Source organism: Sorex araneus, chromosome 11 (genome assembly GCF_027595985.1).
Source record: "Sorex araneus isolate mSorAra2 chromosome 11, mSorAra2.pri, whole genome shotgun sequence".
In the NCBI taxonomy this organism is placed as follows: domain Eukaryota; kingdom Metazoa; phylum Chordata; class Mammalia; order Eulipotyphla; family Soricidae; genus Sorex; species Sorex araneus.
This window is the reverse complement of record NC_073312.1, coordinates 21,298,925-21,318,359: the sequence shown is the minus strand read 5'-3', so window position 1 is coordinate 21,318,359 and position 19,435 is coordinate 21,298,925. Positions and strand designations below refer to the sequence as shown.

General features: G+C 42.1%; 1 protein-coding gene across 1 annotated transcript in view; it reads left to right on the top strand.

Annotated features, from left to right (window-relative positions):
* Nucleotides 1-19,435, top strand: part of SORCS3 (sortilin related VPS10 domain containing receptor 3) — a 677,010-nt gene that overhangs the window by 469,362 nt on the left and 188,213 nt on the right. Inside the window, exon 6 of the mRNA XM_004611975.2 lies at nucleotides 1,883-1,947. Within this exon, the coding sequence (XP_004612032.2) occupies nucleotides 1,883-1,947 (65 nt within the window). The remainder of the gene's footprint in view (nucleotides 1-1,882; nucleotides 1,948-19,435) is intronic.

Sequence of the window (19,435 nt, the reverse complement as noted above, 5' to 3'; positions counted from 1 at the left end):
AATCAGGGATCACTCCTGGAGTTCTCAAGGAACTATCTGGGGTGACAAGAATTGAAACAGGGCCAGCTGTGTACAAGGCAAGCATGCTGTCCACTGTGCTATTACTCTGTTCCTATCACCCACTAGAAGTAAAATCTGGGAAGAAAAATGGATAGGGGTGAATGCTATTTCAAAGAATTCATATTTTCTTCTTGCTTGTGCAAAAACAGAGTCACTCAAGAGGAAATTTACCTTCCTTTATCTTGCAAGGGTCTCATTTAAGCACAGCTAGCAGTAATATCCCTCTTTCCCCCAAGTCAGCCTTAGCATGTAGACTTGGTGTCTTCTTCGGTGCATGCCCAGAGTGGACTCATGCACTGACGTAGGTCATATTTTTTTCTAAAATTTTTTATTAGTGAATCATTGTGAGGTACAGTTACAAACTTATGAACTTTTGTGTTTGCATTTCAGTCATACAGTGATCATTTACCCATCCCTCCACCAGTGCCCATTCTCCTCCACCTATGTTCCCAGTATCCCTCCTACCACCCCAACCCCACCCCCACCGCCCCACCCAGCCTCTGCGGCCAGGGCATTCCCTTTTGTTCTCTCTCCTGTTGGATGTTGTAATTTGCAATAGAGGTATTGAGTGGCCATCATGTTCGGTTTATAGTCTACTTTTGGCACACATCTTTCAACCCAAATGGGTCCTCCCAACATCCTCTACTAGGTGTTCCCTTCTCTATCTCAGCTGCCTTTTCTCCCAGCATGTGAGACCCATTTCCAAGCTCTGGGGCAGACCTCCTGGTCCTTATCTCTACTACTCTTGGGTGTTAGTCTCCCATTCTGTTAATTTATATTCTACAGATGAGTGTGATCTTTCTATGTCTGTCTCTCTCTTTCTGAATGGGTCATATTTTTTTAGCATGTCGATTGTTCACTTTCTGAATGTGAGTTTTTGGTACTAAAATGGGGGAATAAGTTGCTGGGGACTCAGCACTGGGTTCTATCTTGGTTCCAACTGGGTTGTTTGAGTTCTTTGTAGTACAGCTCTTTTCCTTTCATTATTATTTCCACCCCACCCATGTTCCTTTGAGTAGTACTGCTCAGGGGATGCAAAGCTTTGTGTTTTTTTTTCTTTTAAATGGGTAAGCATCAGACCTGAGTTTGTGGAGGATGATCCCAAGTATAATCTCTATTGCTATGAATATACATCTACTAGTCCACCCTCCACTAGCAGACTTTGGATCAAAACTCTTCCAAATCTTGCAACTGGCTACATAAAGGTGTCATACTTGAGTCTCTTGGCCATGAACTGTAAGACTTTCCACCCACCCATCAGAATCCCACCCAAACTAACCTGGCCAGATCAGATTTTGAATGGCACTAAATAGTAATTACTGCGAAGGTAGGAGCAATGGTAGATGGGAAAACACTCACCAAGGAATTTTGGGAGATGCTTTCAAGCAGACAGCTAGAAGTCAGGCTAACCCATCATCTCCTGGGGCAGAAATGAGCAGGGAAGATCATGGTCCTAGTTTGAGTGGGAAGAGGAGGATGTGGTGGAAGAGGTCAGGTGGGATAGGAACTGGGAAGTTGGTGACACTGGAAAAGAAAAAAACTCTTCAAGATAAGAGTTGGAGGAGGTGGGTAATAAGGGCCAGAGGTCTTGATCAACATTACAATGGACGCTGTTCTTTTCTGGCAGTTTTTGTTTTGTTTGGGGTCATTAACCTAGAGCACTCCAGGCTTTCTGTATTGCAACTGTTCCAGATGACAGCTGCTAGAGGCAGCCATGCTTCAAGTGCCACGTTGGCCAGCTCCTGAAGAGCTCCTGAAGCTCCTCATTTTTTTTTTTTATCTGCCATTGTGTGGTCACTCAGCTTCTCTTTTCCTTCTCCAGGTCGGTGGCTGGACTGGATAAGGAGGCGGACCTGGTTCACATGGAGGTGCGGACCTCGGATGGATGTGAGTGCCGGGGCCGCCAGGCGGGGCCCAGGGAGAGCTGCCTGCAGGTCCCTCTCCCACACACCCCCCATTTGCATTTTAATGGCTTGGGAAGATGAAAAGCCCTGAGCTCCATTACTGCCATCCCCATCCTTATTTCCTGGAGTGGGGGAGAGGCCTCTGGTCCCAAGGTAGACATTTTATTGAAATAAACCCCGAGGAATGAATTTTCTGGGGATGTGAGTTAATGTGATGAATTTTGAGGCTCCCTTTAGTAATTTCCTGGCATCTTCAGTGTAATTCGAATAGGAATGTCCATAGCTCATCATGCTATTTTGCATTCATGTGGTGAATTGCTGGGGCTCCTGGCTTTAAAAAATGAAGACTTCACATAGTCTAGCTTACCAAAAACAGGAACTGGAAAGCTATTTGCAAGGTGGTTTATCCAGTTATTGTAGAAATAGTGATGGATGCCCTACTATGTGCTAGGCAGTATTCTTGGCCATAGAGGTATAAGAGTGAACAGGAGCTTTATTTTCCCTGTCACCTTTTTGCACTCTGTCTGACCCCAGATTTCAAAAATATGATTTATTTCTACAATTACCTACATCTCGCCCAGAATTTGACTGTGCTAAAGTATCCTTTTGCACAAGTCAAGCATTTTATTCTTCCCACAATCATATTCCTAGTACTCTTCCCTATCCAAGAAAAATAAAATCAATTAAAAATATATATGCAATTTGTGGAAATACATGTTATATATGAAAATATAATGGCATATCCTAAATAAAGGTAAGCTAGGCATGCAGAAGAGCAAATATCCGATTGTGATTGTTGTATCACCACTTTACTCATGTGACCAGAGGATAGCCCCTCAGTCTCTGTACCATCTCACATACTGCTTTACCTCAAACTAAGTTTCCTATCCACCACAGGATTATGGATGGAGTAGATATAGAGGAAGTATAAAATGTGTAAATGAAAGAAAATTATGTTTTGACCTAGAGATGGGTATTGTGATATATTTCAAAATCACGAATCACGAAATCCCGTAAATCTTCGATTTCTCGAGCGGGTTCAGTAACCTCTCCATTTGTCCTTTCCCTGAGATCTTAGAAGTCTCTCTCGACTGGGTCCTCCCAAAGATGTCACAATGGAGGCTCTTTCAGGGTCAGGGGAATGAGATCCAGCTTGTTACTGGATTTAGCATATGAATATACCATAGGAAGCTTGCAAGGCTGTCCCGAGTGGGCAGGAAATTCTCAGAAGTTTACTAGTTTCTTCCAGAGGGAGAAGCGGCCACGAGCTTCTGGGAGCTTGCTTTTAAGTCTCTCTGGATGTTGGCCTTTGATAGGATTACACACACCTGGGTTCCTCTGCTGGCAACTTCATGCATGAGGTCTGTCCAATCGTGTGGAGAGGGGCCTCGAGCATGGCTGTAGCTAGGTTCTGGTGGTCTTCAGCAGGCAGGAGCTCTGCTCGGGGTGGGGGGGGGGAAGCTGGAGTCCACCCCCTCCGAGGGGCCCTGGGATGACAGCCAGGTATGTGGGCAAGAATATATTTCAGAATAAATTAAGTAAATTACATACTGTTGCCCACTTGAGCAAATCGATAAGCATCAGGATGACAATGACACAGTGATACATACACTTTTGTTCATGATAAATCTACTATTTTGAAGCCAAATATAGATTCTTGGGCCAAAATGCATGTTTCTGGCAAGCATTTTTGTTTAACCTCAAAATAGTAATATTTGTTGCTTTTATTTTTATAAGAGTTAGAAGGCAACTAACATTTGTTACTATGTGACTAGCACCCTGGTGTAATAGTGTATATTTTCATTTCTGTTCTTTTGATCTCATGTGAGCTTTAAATGCATTTAAATATGACAGTAGGCAGAGATGAGGGATGGTTCACAATCTTTACAAATATTATAGATCAGTAATTAAGATTTGGGGCAATAATGCCACATACTCACGTTTACTGATTATAGGGATAGTGAAAATTGGATTTAAAATTACATACATCTGATTTATTACTGAGGACGACATTGCAAGAAAGAAAGTGCAAAAAGCTGCAAAAAAGAGAGATATGGGAATTGACGACCCAGATTGGGATTTCTCTCCTCCTGGAGAGAAAACAGTAAGCACTAATAGAAAAGACCCAGCAGCCAGTTTTGGAGTTAAGCTTTAAGCTTTGCTTCCTTTATCAACATTTTTTTTTCCTAGAACTTGTTGACTTTGGGCATACACAGTTACAAAGTTATTCATTATTGGGTTTTAGTTAAGCAAATGTTACAACACCCATCCCTTCACCAGTGTGCATTTCCCACCAACAATGTCCCCAGTTTTCCTCCCTCAATGCCCCCAGCTTGCCTCTATGAGAGACACTTTTCCTCTTTCTCTCATCTCTCCCCCCACCCCCTTTTAGGCCCTGTGATTTGTGATACTAAGAACCCTCCCTCCTTTCAGCATTCCATTCTTGTCCAGAGTGAGCACATTTCTTAACCTTTCTGTGATTCTTCACTGATTTGACAACAATAGGTGTTTGACTATTTGACCTCATACCAAATACATGAAGTATTTTCACATTTTTTTCCCAATTGGTTATTAAAGTTTTTACAGAATAATTGGGCTGGAGCAATAGCAGAGCTGGTAGGGCGTTTGCCTTGCACGAGGTCGACCCGGGTTCAATTCCTCTGTCCCTCTTGCAGAGCCGGGCAAGCTACCGAGTATCCCACTGCACAGCAGAGCCTGGCAAGCTCCCTGTGGTGTATTCCATGTGCTAAAAACAGTAACAAAAAGTCTCACAATGGAGACGTTACTGGTGCCCGCTCAAGCAAATAGATAGATAACAACGAATGACAGTGACAGTGACAGAATAATGTTTTAAGTGATGCAGATTTTAATTCAGTAAAAAAGCATGAGTAACAATTAAGAACATATTATGTTGTTAGATCAAGACCACTTTGTGAAAGAATGGAGGCAGGGGGAGGGTGAGAAAATGGGGGGGGGTAATACCGGGGATATTGGTGGTGGGGAATGTGCACTGGTGGAGGGTTGGGTGTTTGATCATTGTGTCATTGTAACCCAACATGAAAGCTTGTAACTATCTCACAGTGATTTAAAAAAAAAAAAATAAAATTAAAAAAAAAAGATTGAAAAAAAAAAAGAAGAATGTGTTCATCTTTACTGGAGACATTCAAGCACGAGCCATAGGGTGACCTGTAAAGACTCTCTGATAAGTGACATTGGATCTGGGCAGAAGTTTTTAAACATCAAGATATTCCTAAAATGTTTAGGATCAACTGTAGTACATGTGCCACCATTTCTTTTCTGGAGACTTCATTAATTCTAATTACTCAATCTCTCTTCTTGCTCATTAAACCTAAGTGTAAAGACCAACACCGCCTAACAGCATTTCAGGCTATTATAAGTGATCAACTGGTCCCGGCATACAAAGTGAAACAGGATTAGTGCTGCGGCTGCAGTGCTGTAAATTCTAGACACATAGAATATAGACTTTTCAAAAAAAAAAAAACATGGATTATCACTGAGTTCAGTGGTTTTGAACTGTGGGACTTTAAGCTCTAGTAGAGTTCTTACGACTCAGATATGGATGAAGCAGAGCCAAATCAATGGGACTGCAGCTCCCTTACCTTCTGTTCAACTAAAGCAGATATACTAAAATCCACTTTATAGACTGAGAATATAGGATTGTCTTTGAAAAGAGTCCCAGCGTTTTCTTTTAAATGTTGAAACAGATTAGATATTTTCAAACTGTCACTTTCTAAGGAGTCCCCCAAAGTGTGACAGCTTGTCCAAGGTCGAACGTGCAGACAAGCCAGTAACAGAGAGAGACTCAGAATGTGAATTCTGATCTGATATCCAGTCTTAATTCCTTCCATGAGCGAATGAGCTCAACTTGGCGCCAGAACTGGCAGGAGGAAGAGAGCAGCATGGGACGCCTGCTGGGTCGAAGAAGTGGTTAAGAGGACAAAGAACCTCCAGCTCCGGGCACATCTTTTTGACTATACCATTCTTCCTGCACTAACACACGCCTCAGAGACCTGGGCCCTAGGAAAACAGGTTGAGAACGCTATTCAGGTCTCACAAAGAGGAATCAAAACAGCTATGCTTGGAGTATCATGTTTCACTCAAGTGAGAGAAGGAATCCAGAGTTCCGACCTCCATCGACATTCAAGAATCAGGGATGCTGTCTCGTTTGCCAAGGTGTCAAAAATCAGATGGGCCAGACACATTACATGATTCTGAGACAACCACTGTACTAGAGCTGTTACCAACTGGATTCCACGGGACATCAAAAGACCATGTGGCCACCCACCAATGAGATGGTCAGACTTCTTCATCAAAACCCTGAATGAACGGTTTGAGGCTCTTCTTGTTCCTGGAGCAAGCAGATATCATTAGGCTACACTAGCACGCGACAGGGATGAATGGAGACGTTACTAGCATCCACTTGAGCAAGTTGAAGATCAACGGGATGGCAAGTGATACAAGTGATTTCCTTCCATGGTTCAAATAAATAATGGTTAGAATCCTGGGTGCCAGCGTCAAATAGCATAAATTCAAATCTCATCTGTTATTCCCTAGACTATGGAACTCATGCAGGTTACTTAATCCTTCTTTGCCTCAGTGTCCACATCAGTGAAATAGGGATAGTAATATTTGTAAATCCTTATTATGTTATTGTTTTAATTCAGTTAGTTAATACGTGATGTTCTTGTAACAATGGATGACATAGATTGAACATTCAAATCTATACCCCTTCTAAATTTTCCCTTGCCTATAGAAGGCAGGAGAAAATAGAATCCTCTTTTGGACAATTGAAATTTCACAGAAACTTTATATTCAGAAGTACTGTAGGAAGGAGTAGAAGCTATCCTTTTGATTTGTTGATTCCATTCTTGTAGTCTCTCTTTTGCCTCTAGTGCTGTATTTAATTTCCATTAAAGTCAGTATCCTTTACACCACAACTGTAAGTAGATATGCCTCACTTCCCATTGCAAGAAAAGGAGTCTTAGGCTAAATAATTTTGCAAACCTTCCTGGAATGGACAACCTTTATTTATTTGCATTTGTGAGTTCATGTTGTTATTTATAATAAATGGCTCGTGGATAGTTCTCTAAGAGAAGACCTAAAGAGCTGAATTTGCGTTTTGTTCACCACTTTAATTCACTTTTTCAATTGTTGACCTCATGTATATTACCCAGGGGGATGGAAATGGAGTGAATCACAGAGAGCTTTATTCTCTAAGGTGGCAAGAGGCATGGCACGTAGGATAGCTTGAATTTTTAGTAATCTCAAAGGCAGAACATAACCGCAAGTTACACTGTAATTCAATGTAAAAAAAATGTGTAGGCTTTTAATGTGATTCAGTTCAGCTTACCTCAGCTTACCTAGCACTTACCGGCTTTATGAAGTCAGCCCTAGGAGAGATACCAAGATGACTAAGACTTTTTCCTCTGTGTAAGGAAGTGATCCTTTTAAAAGAAATTGGTCATAAAAAAGAAATACAAATGGCCAAAGGCACATAAAAAATGCTCTATATTGCTAATCATCAGGGACATGCAAATCAAAACAACAATGAGATATCATCTTACACCATAGAGACTGGCACACATCAAAAAGAACAAGAACAACCAGTGCTGGATCAGATGCGGGGAGAAAGAGACTCTCCTTCATTGTTGGTAGGAATGCTGACTCGTCCAGACTTTTTGGAAAACAATGTGTGCATTCCTCAAGAAACTATAAATTCAACTTTCATATGACACACTAATACCACTTCTGGGAATATGCACGGTGTGTGCAAAGACATACAGCAGAAATGACATATGCACTTGTATGTTCATTGCATCACTGTTCATAGTAGCCAGAATCTAGAAACAACCCGAGTGCTCAGTAGTAGACAACTGGTTAAAGAAATTATGGTACATCTACACAATTGAATACTATGCAGCTGTTAGAAAAAAAATGAAGTCATGAAATTTACTTATAAATGGATGGACTTGGGGAGTATTATGCTGAGTGAAATGAGTCAGAAGGAGAAGGACAAACAGAATGACTGCACTCATTTGTAGGATATAAAGAACATAGTATGAGATTAACACCCAAGGACAGTAGAAACAAGAACCAGGATGGTTGGTGCATGTTTGGAAGCTGCCTCCAGTGCTGGGGGACAGGGCAATTGGGGCAGAGAAGGGACCGCTATGACAATGATGGAAGGGGTCACTCTGGATGATAGATATGTGTAGGATATTATTGGTTTGTCCTTTCTTCCTTGCCACAAAGAGTTTAGATTTACCTGGTAATACTCATCACAGTGCTCCTAAAGCACCTCCATTCCTCTGTGTTTATTGGAATGTAGCTCTAAACATTAAGGACAACATTGGTATGTCCTATTCCCCTTGCCACAGGAAGCTTAGGTTTATCACAGTGCTCCTGAGGCACTTCCATTCCACTGCGTTTATCTGTAAACTCCTCTCTATTCTCTCTTCCTCAACCGGTCTATCACCTTTCCCCCTAATCAGACTCTGTTAACTTGTAAGGTCAGATTCCTCAGAAATCTATGATTTTATATGTATGAGTGAAATACTGCTTTTCTCCTCTACTTACGTCTCTTGACTAGTTTACTTTAAAGCAATGTCCTTTTTGTATAGACTCAGGAAGACAATCAATATTATGCTTTAGAACATGGGATTTAATTGGCTTTGAATATTATTCCCTTCCAGGCATCTGCTTTCTTGACTTAAGCCTCAGTTGCCCTTGGTTCCTAGCACCCCAAAAGCAGGGTCCGACAAGTGACTGAAAGGACCCAGGGCAAGCTGTGAGATACCCTGGCATTGATATGGGCCAGGCCAAAGCGCCACGATTCTTAACTATAAGTTAAGAGCTTGATCATGGACAAATGCTGTCATGATCCAAAAGTAACGATGATATAAAGACCCTGCTAGGGATAGAAAAGACTAATCTGGCCTGATCACTGTAGTCTGAGATCGAAATGGCCCCAGGAGAGTAATTCTATAAGCTTAATGTATCTCTTACTGTGTCCATACAAAATGATTAATATTATGAATGTTTATATGTTTGTTGGACTAAAGAGAGGAGAAACACACCAATATTTACCTTTAGGCCAGTAGTCTTGCTGGAAAAGAATCTGACCTGGAAGTAGCTTCCCCTGAGAGAAGGACCTTATATCCTCTGATTGAATGATGACACTTATGTGTAAGCCCCAACCCCTCATGCTTGGGGATTTAACTGGGCTATAAGAGTGGGCTGGGGGGAGCCAGATCCAGATCCAGAGTGAGAAGGAGAATGAAGAAGCATGGGGGAGGAAGAAGCAAGAGGAGAATCAGAGGAAAATGGAGATGGGAATGGAATTAACTGCAACTGAGACCAGCCGGCCTGGCCCTCATTCCTTCCTTTGCCTGCCCATCACCATCCAAGTCCCCGGGGTGCAGGAAGCTGCTCCAGACTACCGAATGCGGGCGTCAGGAGAGATAGAGTGCCATTGCCCCTTTTTTGTGTTTACACAGATATGGGCTGAAAGTGAGTAAAGGTCAAAAGACCAAATATGATGGGGGGGTGGAGCAATAGTACAGCCGGTAGGGCATTTGCCTTGCACATGGCCAACCCAGGTTTGATTTCCAGCATCCCATATGGTCCCCTGAGCACTGCCAGGGGTGATTTCTGAGTGCAGAGCCAGGAGTAACCCCTGTGCATTGCCAGGTGTGACCCAAAAAGCAAAAAAAAAAAAAAAAAAATAGAGAAAGAAAAAAGGACCAAATATGATGGCCTCTCAGTATCTGTATTGCAAATTATGATGCCCCAAATAAAGGGGGGTGAGAGATAAATACATTAGAAAAGATATTCGACATTTAAAAAATACATTAATCTTAGGGATGATGTGACTGTCCTCCATTTGAAAAATTATTCTGACTTTCTCACAGGGATATGCAAATAAGATTTTCATTCAGTCCTTCTTTCTAGTGTTTTTCATGTAGGTCTGCTTCAAAGGAAGCACTGTAGCACGGTCCTAGTACGGTGATCCCTTGTTCATCGATTTGCTTGAGTGGGCACCAGTAACGTCTCCATTGTGAGACTTGTTACAGTTTTTGGCATATCGAATACGCCATGGATAGTTTGTCAGACTCTGCTGTGGGAGCGGGATACTCTCAGTACCTTGCTGGGCTCTCTGAGAGGAACAGAGGAATTGAATCCAGGCTGGCTGCATGCAAGGTAAAGGCCCTACCTACTGTGCTATCGCTCCAGTCCGCTTCAAAGGAAAGGATAGGAAATAGTTGAAAAATAGGATTAATCAGAGTCTATTCTCTAACGGTAATTCTATAATTCTATAATGCCTTCTGTGAGCTTTGCTTCTAAAAAGCTCATATATCCTGTCCATTCCCATTCTTTCTTACATCAAAGCACACCCCTGTGTGCAGATTAAATACAGGGCAGCCTCACCTTTCAGCCCTCCATGATGATTCAGGCAACAAACTTCTGTGTCCTTCCTTGCTTCCTTCCTTGCTTGCTTGCTTCCTTCCTTCCTTCCTTCCTTCCTTCCTTCCTTCCTTCCTTCCTTCCTTCCTTCCTTCCTTCCTTCCTTCCTTCCTTCCGTCCTTCATTCCTTCTTTCCTTCCTCCCTCCCTCCCTCCCTTCCCTCCCCTCCCTCCCTCCCTCCCTCTCTCCCTCCTTCCTTCCTTCCTTCCTTCCTTCCTTCCTTCCTTCCTTCCTTCCTTCCTTCCTCCCTTCCTTCCTCCCTTCCTTCCTCCCTCCCTTCCTTCTTTCCTTCCTTCCTTCCAAGACTTTAAGATAAAGAAAGTAAACATTGATATAAAATCAGAATAGGAGGGCCTGGATGATAGTACAGTGGGTAGGGCATTTGCCTTGCACACAGTTCACCTGGGTTTCATCCACAGAATCCCAGTCAGTCGCCCAAGCCCCAGAGGTGATCCCTTAGCAATGAGCCAGGAATAAGCCTTGAGCACCTCTGGGTATGGCCCCCAAACCAAAAATTAATTAATTAATAAAATCAGAATCAGACATGACTTATTCTGCGTGTGATGTATTTTGATCGGACACGGCTCATTCTATGCGTGCAGCACATTCACAGTCTTAGCCCTTTTCTCAGTAATCAAATAGAACACTGCTTGTTATCCATGGAATGATGAGCGATGCTGAGAGTTCAATTCCCTTCCTTATGTTTCCATAATAGAAAACAAGTTAATGTGTATTGATCTTTTAAAATGTATCCAACAATGCACTAATCGTTTTTCATACATAAACTTATTTCATCTCGAGGACAATCCTCGGAGGCAAATACTAACTTGTCAGCATCACACAGATGAAAAGCTGTACTGCTGCTCAGTGCGGGGATGTCAGTGAGGATCAAATCCAGGGCTTGAATGGATGTTGAGACCTTAGCTTTTGAGACCTTACTCTCAAGCACAAATTATTGGGACTTCCTAATTTTAGAAGACATCTTATAAATTAATATAAAGAAAACATTTTGTTCAAATAAACTTTTAAGGGCATTTTCTGGTTTCATTTGGGGGACACAGACATCATCAGGGGTTATTCTTGGCTGTGTGCTTAGGGATCACTCCTGGCATTGCTTAAGGAACTATAATTAGTGCTAGGGGTCAAACCAGTGTTGGCTGCACGTAAGGCAAGAGCCCTGTCCACTGTACTATCACTCCAGCCCAACAATAAATTTTTATAAAAGTAGTGAGGCACATATCTCTTCATTCTCAGCAATGGAAAACAAATTATCAAATGCTTCCTTTTCAGCAAGTTTGACTTAGGGGGGAGAAACTCCAAACAATAATAGTGAGTTTTTTGTTGAAATATTGGATGTAATCAAAGTAAAGTGAAAGTAAAGTGAAATTTACCAGTTACACAGGCGGGGTGGGGGGCTGGGGAGGTGGGGGGGAGGTATACTGTGATTCTTGGTGGTGGAATATGTGCACTGGTGAAGGGATGGGTGTTTGAGCATTGTATAGCTGAGACTTAAACCTGAAAGCTTTGTAACTTTCCACATGGTGATTCAATGAAAGAATAAATTTTTTAAAAAGTAGAGAAGCAAACTAGTAAATATCAGAATTTCATGTTTTGGGCTGAGAGCTTCCTAAGTGATGCTCAGGGTACCATGTGGTATAGGAGATTGAACTTAGGGCAAGCGGCTATTACAGAAAAGCTGTGCCTAATCATTGTCCTTTGAGAAATCTCTCTGGTACAAAGATCTATTTTGGAATTTCAAGGCTTATTTATGCCCAGATTATTTTTTCAGTTTCATCATAGGGTTTATAACTTCAACCAGTCTCATTTGGAGGTTATGCCCAACTCTACATTTTATCTTTTGCAAAATGGGAAACTAGTGCCATCTGATTTCTTTGATGCCAACCTTGACTCCCATAATTCTATCCAACCTTCATTCACTTTCAGGCCTGCTGACACTCCCGGTTCCCCGCTACTCTGACTGAGATTCTCTCACCAAGCACTGGGCATGGTAGCATGTAGTATTATCGTGGCTCTGTCTTTCTGAAAACAAAAGTATTGAAGCTTCTAGTATATGATGAGTCTTATTAAAGATTGCCAGAGTACTTCCATTTTAAGGGAGTTTCAGTAACTCATTTTTGAGCTGTTTTTCATGTATATCAGCTGTTTGTTCCATGCTGTCAGTAGCAAGCCTGGGGGAGAGCCAAGAAGTCAGAGGAGTTTGGCACAGTATTTTCCTGCCACAGGCCAAGGTTTAGGTGTGTTTTGATTTTTCCGGGGGAGGCCCTGAGCACAGCTGATTTATTTTTCAGAGTGTCCAAATGAAATGATAAAAGACCATCAAGGGGGAACAGGAGCCTGTGCTGTGGGAAAAAGCAGATGTGCCTCTACGTGCCCTTTGGGTTACCTGTGGAAAGAGCTTTCTGAAGCACTTCCTGGCAACAAAGAGCAGGTTGTCATGTCAACATTTGGGGCTTCTTTACATGTATTTACTGCAGCCTGTCGCTGGGGTTTTGTGCTTTATTTTAGGAGGAAATTACAATGATGGAGGAGGTCCAAGAATATCCTTGGTGGGTAGGCCCTGTGATCCAAGGCCCAGTCTTCTCAACCTGTCAGCACAAAGTACAAAGCCAGGGCACTCTTGACTGCATCTATGAAAGGAGGCAAAGACAAAGGGACTAGCATGCTGCATTGAAAAAATGAGCTTTGTCCTCTTGCTAATAGGGCAGGCAGCAGGCAGAGGAAGCCTGCCACTTTCTTGGAGGGGTTGATAGGAACCAAATCACAAATAGACATGAGCCAAGAGTGGTCTCAGATGCTCTAAGAACTATAGGCTTGCTTGTCCTGCACTGTATTTTGCATCTAAGTTTCATATCCCTTTAAAAACATCAGGAAACTTGACCTTAAAAAATAAGGACATTTGAATTCTCGGAGAAAGTCAGCTCTTATTATTGCAAATAAGCGGTGACTGGCACTAAGAAACAGCTGCCCCTTCAGGTACAAGTCTTGGCATTTTCCCGTGGTCCCACTGCTCTTTGGTGGCCCCTGATGCCAAAGTGACAGCTGCCATTTGTCATTATATCCAGCTTATTTTCTCCTGGCCATTATTTGTCACTCCCCTTAGGCATTTGACTTTATAATGATAGTTGTAAACAGCAAAGGCCTGAGAATGATGATTTGGCTCTGCCTCAGGGCTTTCAGGACTCTGGGAGCTTTTGAAGCTATAGGGTTATAGGCTCAGGTTTGGAGTTTAGTCATAACCCTGGTCCCTTGCCTCAGGTCCATCCAGTTCCCCATCCATCCGGCACAAAAATGCTAGCTGATAAATGCTAGCTCTAACATCCAACACACAAAACCAAGACTTGTTCCAGCAAGTGGTGTAGGTCATGGGAAGAGAGACACTGGAAACACTTTCAGGCAGAATAGTCACAGGTGGGACCAGCTGGGTAGCATGAACAAGTAATGTTTGACAATCACCTGTGAGAGAGGCAAACCAACATTTGAGAAGTTTGCGTATAGCAGATGATTTATATCTTACCACAATTTGGTAAGTTAAAAATGTTTATTGGGGTAGTGGAGCAATGGTACAGTGGGTAAGGCTTGTGGCTGACCATGAGTCCCATCTCTAGCACCCCATAAATTCCCCAGAACCCACCAGGAGTGAGAGGGATGGACCAATAGCACAGCAGGTAGGGCGTTTGCCTTACATGTGGCCGACCAGGGTTCGATTCCTCCATCCCTCTCGGAGAGACCAGCAAGCTACAGAGAGTATCCCGCCTGCACAGCAGAGCCTGGCAAGCTACCTGTGGCATATTCAATATGCCAAAAACAGTAACAAGTTTCACAATGGAGACATTAACGGTGCCTGCTCAAGCAAATCGATGAGCAGTGGGAGGACAGTGACAGTGTGCCTATGAGAATAGACAGTCTGGGCCAGTATATAGTACAGAAGTTATAGCACTTGCCTTGCATTCAGTCAACTTAGTGATTTGATCCTCAGAACCACATATGGTGTCCTGAACACAGCCAGGAATGATACTGAGCAAAGAGCCAGCAGAACCAGCAGGAATCCCTGAGTACTATTGGGCATGGCCCAAAACATTCACAACAAAACAAGTAGAAAAATCCTTAGTATTAAGCCCAGAGAGAGTACAGGAGTTAAGACACTTTCCTTATATGTGACCCACCTTAGTTTGACCTCTAACTTTAACCAATCCCAGTTCCACAAATAGTCCCCAGCCCCACCCAGAGTGATTTCTAAGCACAAACCTGGGTATGGTCCTCCCCCAATTTTTTAATTTTTTATTATTATTATTATTATTATTGCTTTTTGGGTCACACCCGGCGATGCACAGGGGTTACTCCTGGTTCATGCACTCATGAATTACTCCTGGTGGTGCTCAGGGGACCATATGGGATGCTGGGAATCGAATCCGGGTCGGCTGCATGCAAGGCAAACGCACTACCCGCTGTGCTATCGCTCCAGCCCCCCCCCCCCCCATTTTTTAAAAATAAGAATGAAAAAACCTTTATCTTTGCTGCCTGGCATTCTGTTAACGCCTAAGCATGCCTGGACATCTACCCACGAACACAGTCACATTAGATACATGTCATAATGCCTAGGGTTTTAAATGATGAACCCCAGTTTAACTCCATATGAACACTTGAGTCCCACCAGGAGTGAACGCTGAGCACAAGGCCAGAAGTAAGCACTGGGTACCACTGGGTATGGCTCGCTGCCATTCTCCTCAAATAAAGAAAAAAGAAAATTTGGGTCTCTCTGCCATATTCTCAGTCTCTAAACTGTGATTATCAGATGTTGCACTGTTGGACAGGTACTGGGCCAGATATAAAAAGTTTGAAAACCACAGATCTAAATAATACCCATAGCATCACTGAAAGCTTTGAATCAGAGAGTTTTTAAAAATGGTCAAATATAATTTTATATAACCTGTTTTGTTTGGCCATTACACAATTTTGACATTTTAAAATTATCTCCTCCCCCCCTTAACCACCCCATTTCTATTTTGGGGCTACACTGTCTATGTTTGAAGTCTACTCTTGACTTGGTGCTCAAGGTTGCTCCCAGCATTACTTAGGACTCTTCAGAGTCTAGGATTAAACCTGGGGCTCCTACTTGCAAAACATGTGCTCCAGCCCTTTGAGGTATCTCCATGGCCCCAAACTTAAACTTCATTGGCTGGAGAGATAGGATATTAGGTAGGGTATTTCTCTTGCTGTGGCTGACCTGGGTTCGATTCCCAGCATCACAGATGATCTCCCTAGACCCACCACAAGTGATCCCTAAGCACAGTTCTGGGTATGGCCAAAAAAATATTTAAAAATGAATAAAAAACAAACTTCTTCTTTGATGCCTGGCACCACCTTGATAATAGCCTCTAAGCATGCCGGAAATCCATCCAAGGAGACAGTGAAATTAGATATATGTACTAATGCATATGGTTTTGAATGATGAAAACTACTGTTTTAATCCTCAAATGATCATTACTCTTCACTTTGACCGTATCGTTGTTAAATACCATGCAATAGAGAAAGACCTTGGTAAAAGCAGATTTGTGCAGTGGCTTCTTTATGCAATAAATTCACTTGATGAATTTATTGCATAAAGGAAACTGAATGCATTACCTCCTTTGAATGAGCTTATCCTCTTAGTCAAAATGCCTTTTAAACAGGGTCAAGGATTTCCTATTCTGCTGTAGCTGCTGACATTTTGGGGAGAAAAGTTTTTGGAAAATCTTTAGACAATTTTGCAAGTTGGTATGAAAGTTTTGTAAGTTATGTACAAGTAATTAGTAAATATATTCACATTGTCACTGTCACTGTCATCTCGTTGCTCATCTATTTGTTTGAGCGGGCACCAGTAATGTCTCTCATTGTGAGACTTACTGTTACTGTTTTTGGCATATCCAATACGCCACGGGTAGCTTGCCAGGCTCTGCTGTGCAGGCATGGTACTCTCAGTAGCTTGCCAGGCTCTTCGAGAGGGGCAGAGGAATCGAACACGGGTTGTCCTCATGAAAGGCAAACACCCTACTGCTGTGCTATCGCTCCAGCCCATATTCACATTGTAAACATAATAACATAAAGTAGACCTCCCTCATGGGCAGTGCCATCACTTCAGCCCTCTGCGTGTGCGTGAGCATGGCTGGTCTCACACAGGTTGTTAGGGGCGTGTTCCCACATCAGGGGGCGTGGTCTCAAAAGAGGGCGTGGCCTCTTTGGCCGCAGTTATTTCTCCCATTCCATGTGTCCTGCTTTGGTCACAATCAGTATAGCATATTCCTCTGAAGAATACCCTGTTCATCTTAGTCACTATATGCTAATTGTCAATTAGTCTATCCCATCCTACTTTCAAAAGCACTATCAGTGAACACATCAAGCTGCACCAAAAGTCCTTTTTAAAGAGATCATACCCCACATCTTCAATTGAGGCCCCTCACAAGCTAAGGTGAAGCGCCTGACAGTAAAGCCCATAACAACATGAAAAAACAGCGAAAATCCCCACTGTCAGTAGAGATGGAAGAGAGGATCTCAGAAACCCCAACAGGGACTTCCCAGAAATACAATCTCCTCTCAGATGAAGAATTCAGAGAGGAAATCATGAAGATGGTTCACAAACTCAAAGCAACTATGGAACGAACATCCAATAAATTAAGGGAGGATATGGATGCAGCATTGGAATGGTCCACCAAGATCATCCAGAAAGAAATGAGAGCAAAAATTTTAAAGCTATGAACAGAAGTGACACAATTAAAAGAATCGATAGATGAAATAAAAAAACTCCATAGGAGCCCTCAAAAATAGAATGGCTACAGCCGAGGACAGAATCAGTGAGCTTGAAGATGAGTTGCAGAAAGCATATAGGCAACAACAAATAATGGCTAAAGATCTCAAAATGACTCTAGAGCGAATTAGAGTCCTAGGGGATGACCATAAGAGAAACAACATAAGAATTATTGGAGTACCAAAACCACAGGGAACCAATGAAAAAAACACAATTAAAGACATAATTGCTAAGAAATTCCCAGAGCTAGAAAATGCGGGCATCCAGATCCAAGGAGTCCGAAGGGTGCCAGCTAAAAGGGACCCAAATAAAAAATCCCCAAGGCATATCATAGTCAGAATGATGGATGTGGTGGATAGAGACACAATGCTGCAAACAGCAAGATCAAAGAAGGAAATCACATACAAAGGAGCACCCCTTAGATTCACAGCAGACCTATCAGAAGAAATCTTCCAAGCCCGAAGTCAGTGGTGGGAGATAGTGAAAAAAATTAATGAAACGAACACCTCACCAAGAATACTTTACCCGGCTAAACTCTCAGTTAAACTTGAAGAAACCATGCAGTATTTCATGGAGAAACAACAGCTCAAGAATTTCATAGACTCAAGACCAAACTTAAAAGAAGGACTAAAAGGGCTACTATAAGACAAGGAAAAACCCTACAAGAACAACAAACCCTACAGAAAGATGGCACAAAATCCCATGACAATAATTTCCCTTAATGTTAACAGTCTAAATGCACCAATCAAGAGGCACAGAGTGGCAAAATGGATTCAGAAACTAAACCCAGCTTTCTGCTGCCTACAAAAAACACATCTGAACAGTCAGAGCAAACACAGACTCAAAGTCAAAGAATGGAAAACTATCCTGCAAGCAAACAACTCCCTCAAAAAAAGCTGGGGTGGCCATACTAGTATCCGACAACATAGATTTCAGGCTAAAAAGATCAGAAGGGACAGCGAAGGTCATTTTCTATTCATCAAGGGATATGTACAAGAGGAAGAAATCACACTCTTAAACACATATGCACCTAATGAACGGCCAACTAACTACTTAAAAGAACTCCTAACAGAATTTAAGGGGGACATAACTAGTGCCACGATAGTAGTTGGAGACTTCAAAACTGCCTTATCACCTCTGGATACATCGACAAGAACAACAATCAGTAAGGAAACAATGGCTCTGAAGGAAGAAATGGAGGATACAGGGCTAATAGACCTATTCAGGGCTATACACCCCAAAAAGAAAGAATACACATTCTTTTCCAGTGCACATGGAACATTTTCCAAAATAGACCACGTTCTGGGTCACAAACTATACCTTAATAGAATCAGGAAGATAGAAATTGTATCAACTATCTTCTCAGACCATAATGCACTGAAGATAGAAGTTAATCACACAGACACGGAGAACCAAATCAAACACCGGAAATTAACAACTCACTGTTGAACAATGAGTGGGTCACGAAGGAAATCAAGGAGGAAATAAAAAAAATATCTCGAAACAAATGAGAATGAAGACACAAGCTACCAGAACCTATGGGATGCAGCTAAAGCTGTGTTAAGGGGAAAATTTATAGCTCTGCAAGCTTTCCTCGGGAAGGAAGAAAGGGCCTATATAGATAGCTTGACTTAGCAGCTCAAGATCTTAGAAGAGGACCAGCAAAAGGAACCCAAAACAGATTGAAGGAAAGAAATAATAAAACTTAGAGCAGAAATTAATGATATGGAAACCCGAAAGACAATCCAAAAGATCAATGAAACAAAGAGCTGGTTCTTCGAGAAAATAAATAAGATCGATAAACAGATAGCAAGACTCACAAAGAAAGAGACAGAGAAAACCCTAATAAACCAAATCAGAAATTAAAAGGGGGACATCACAACAGAAACCAAGGAGATTCAAAAGATCATCAGAGACTACTTTGAAAGTCTGTATGCCACAAAACAAGAGAACCTAAAAGAAATGGACGAATTCCTTGATTCCTACAATCTCCCAAGACTGAACCAAGAATACTTGGAATACCTGAATAAACCCATTAATATCAAGGAAATTGAACCTGTAATCAAAAGTCTCCCCCAAAACAAAAGCCCAGGTCCAGACGGATTCACTGGTGAATTCTTCCAAACATTTAAATAAGATTTGTTGCCAGTTCTCTTCAAGCTTTTCCAGGAAACTGAAAAGAGAG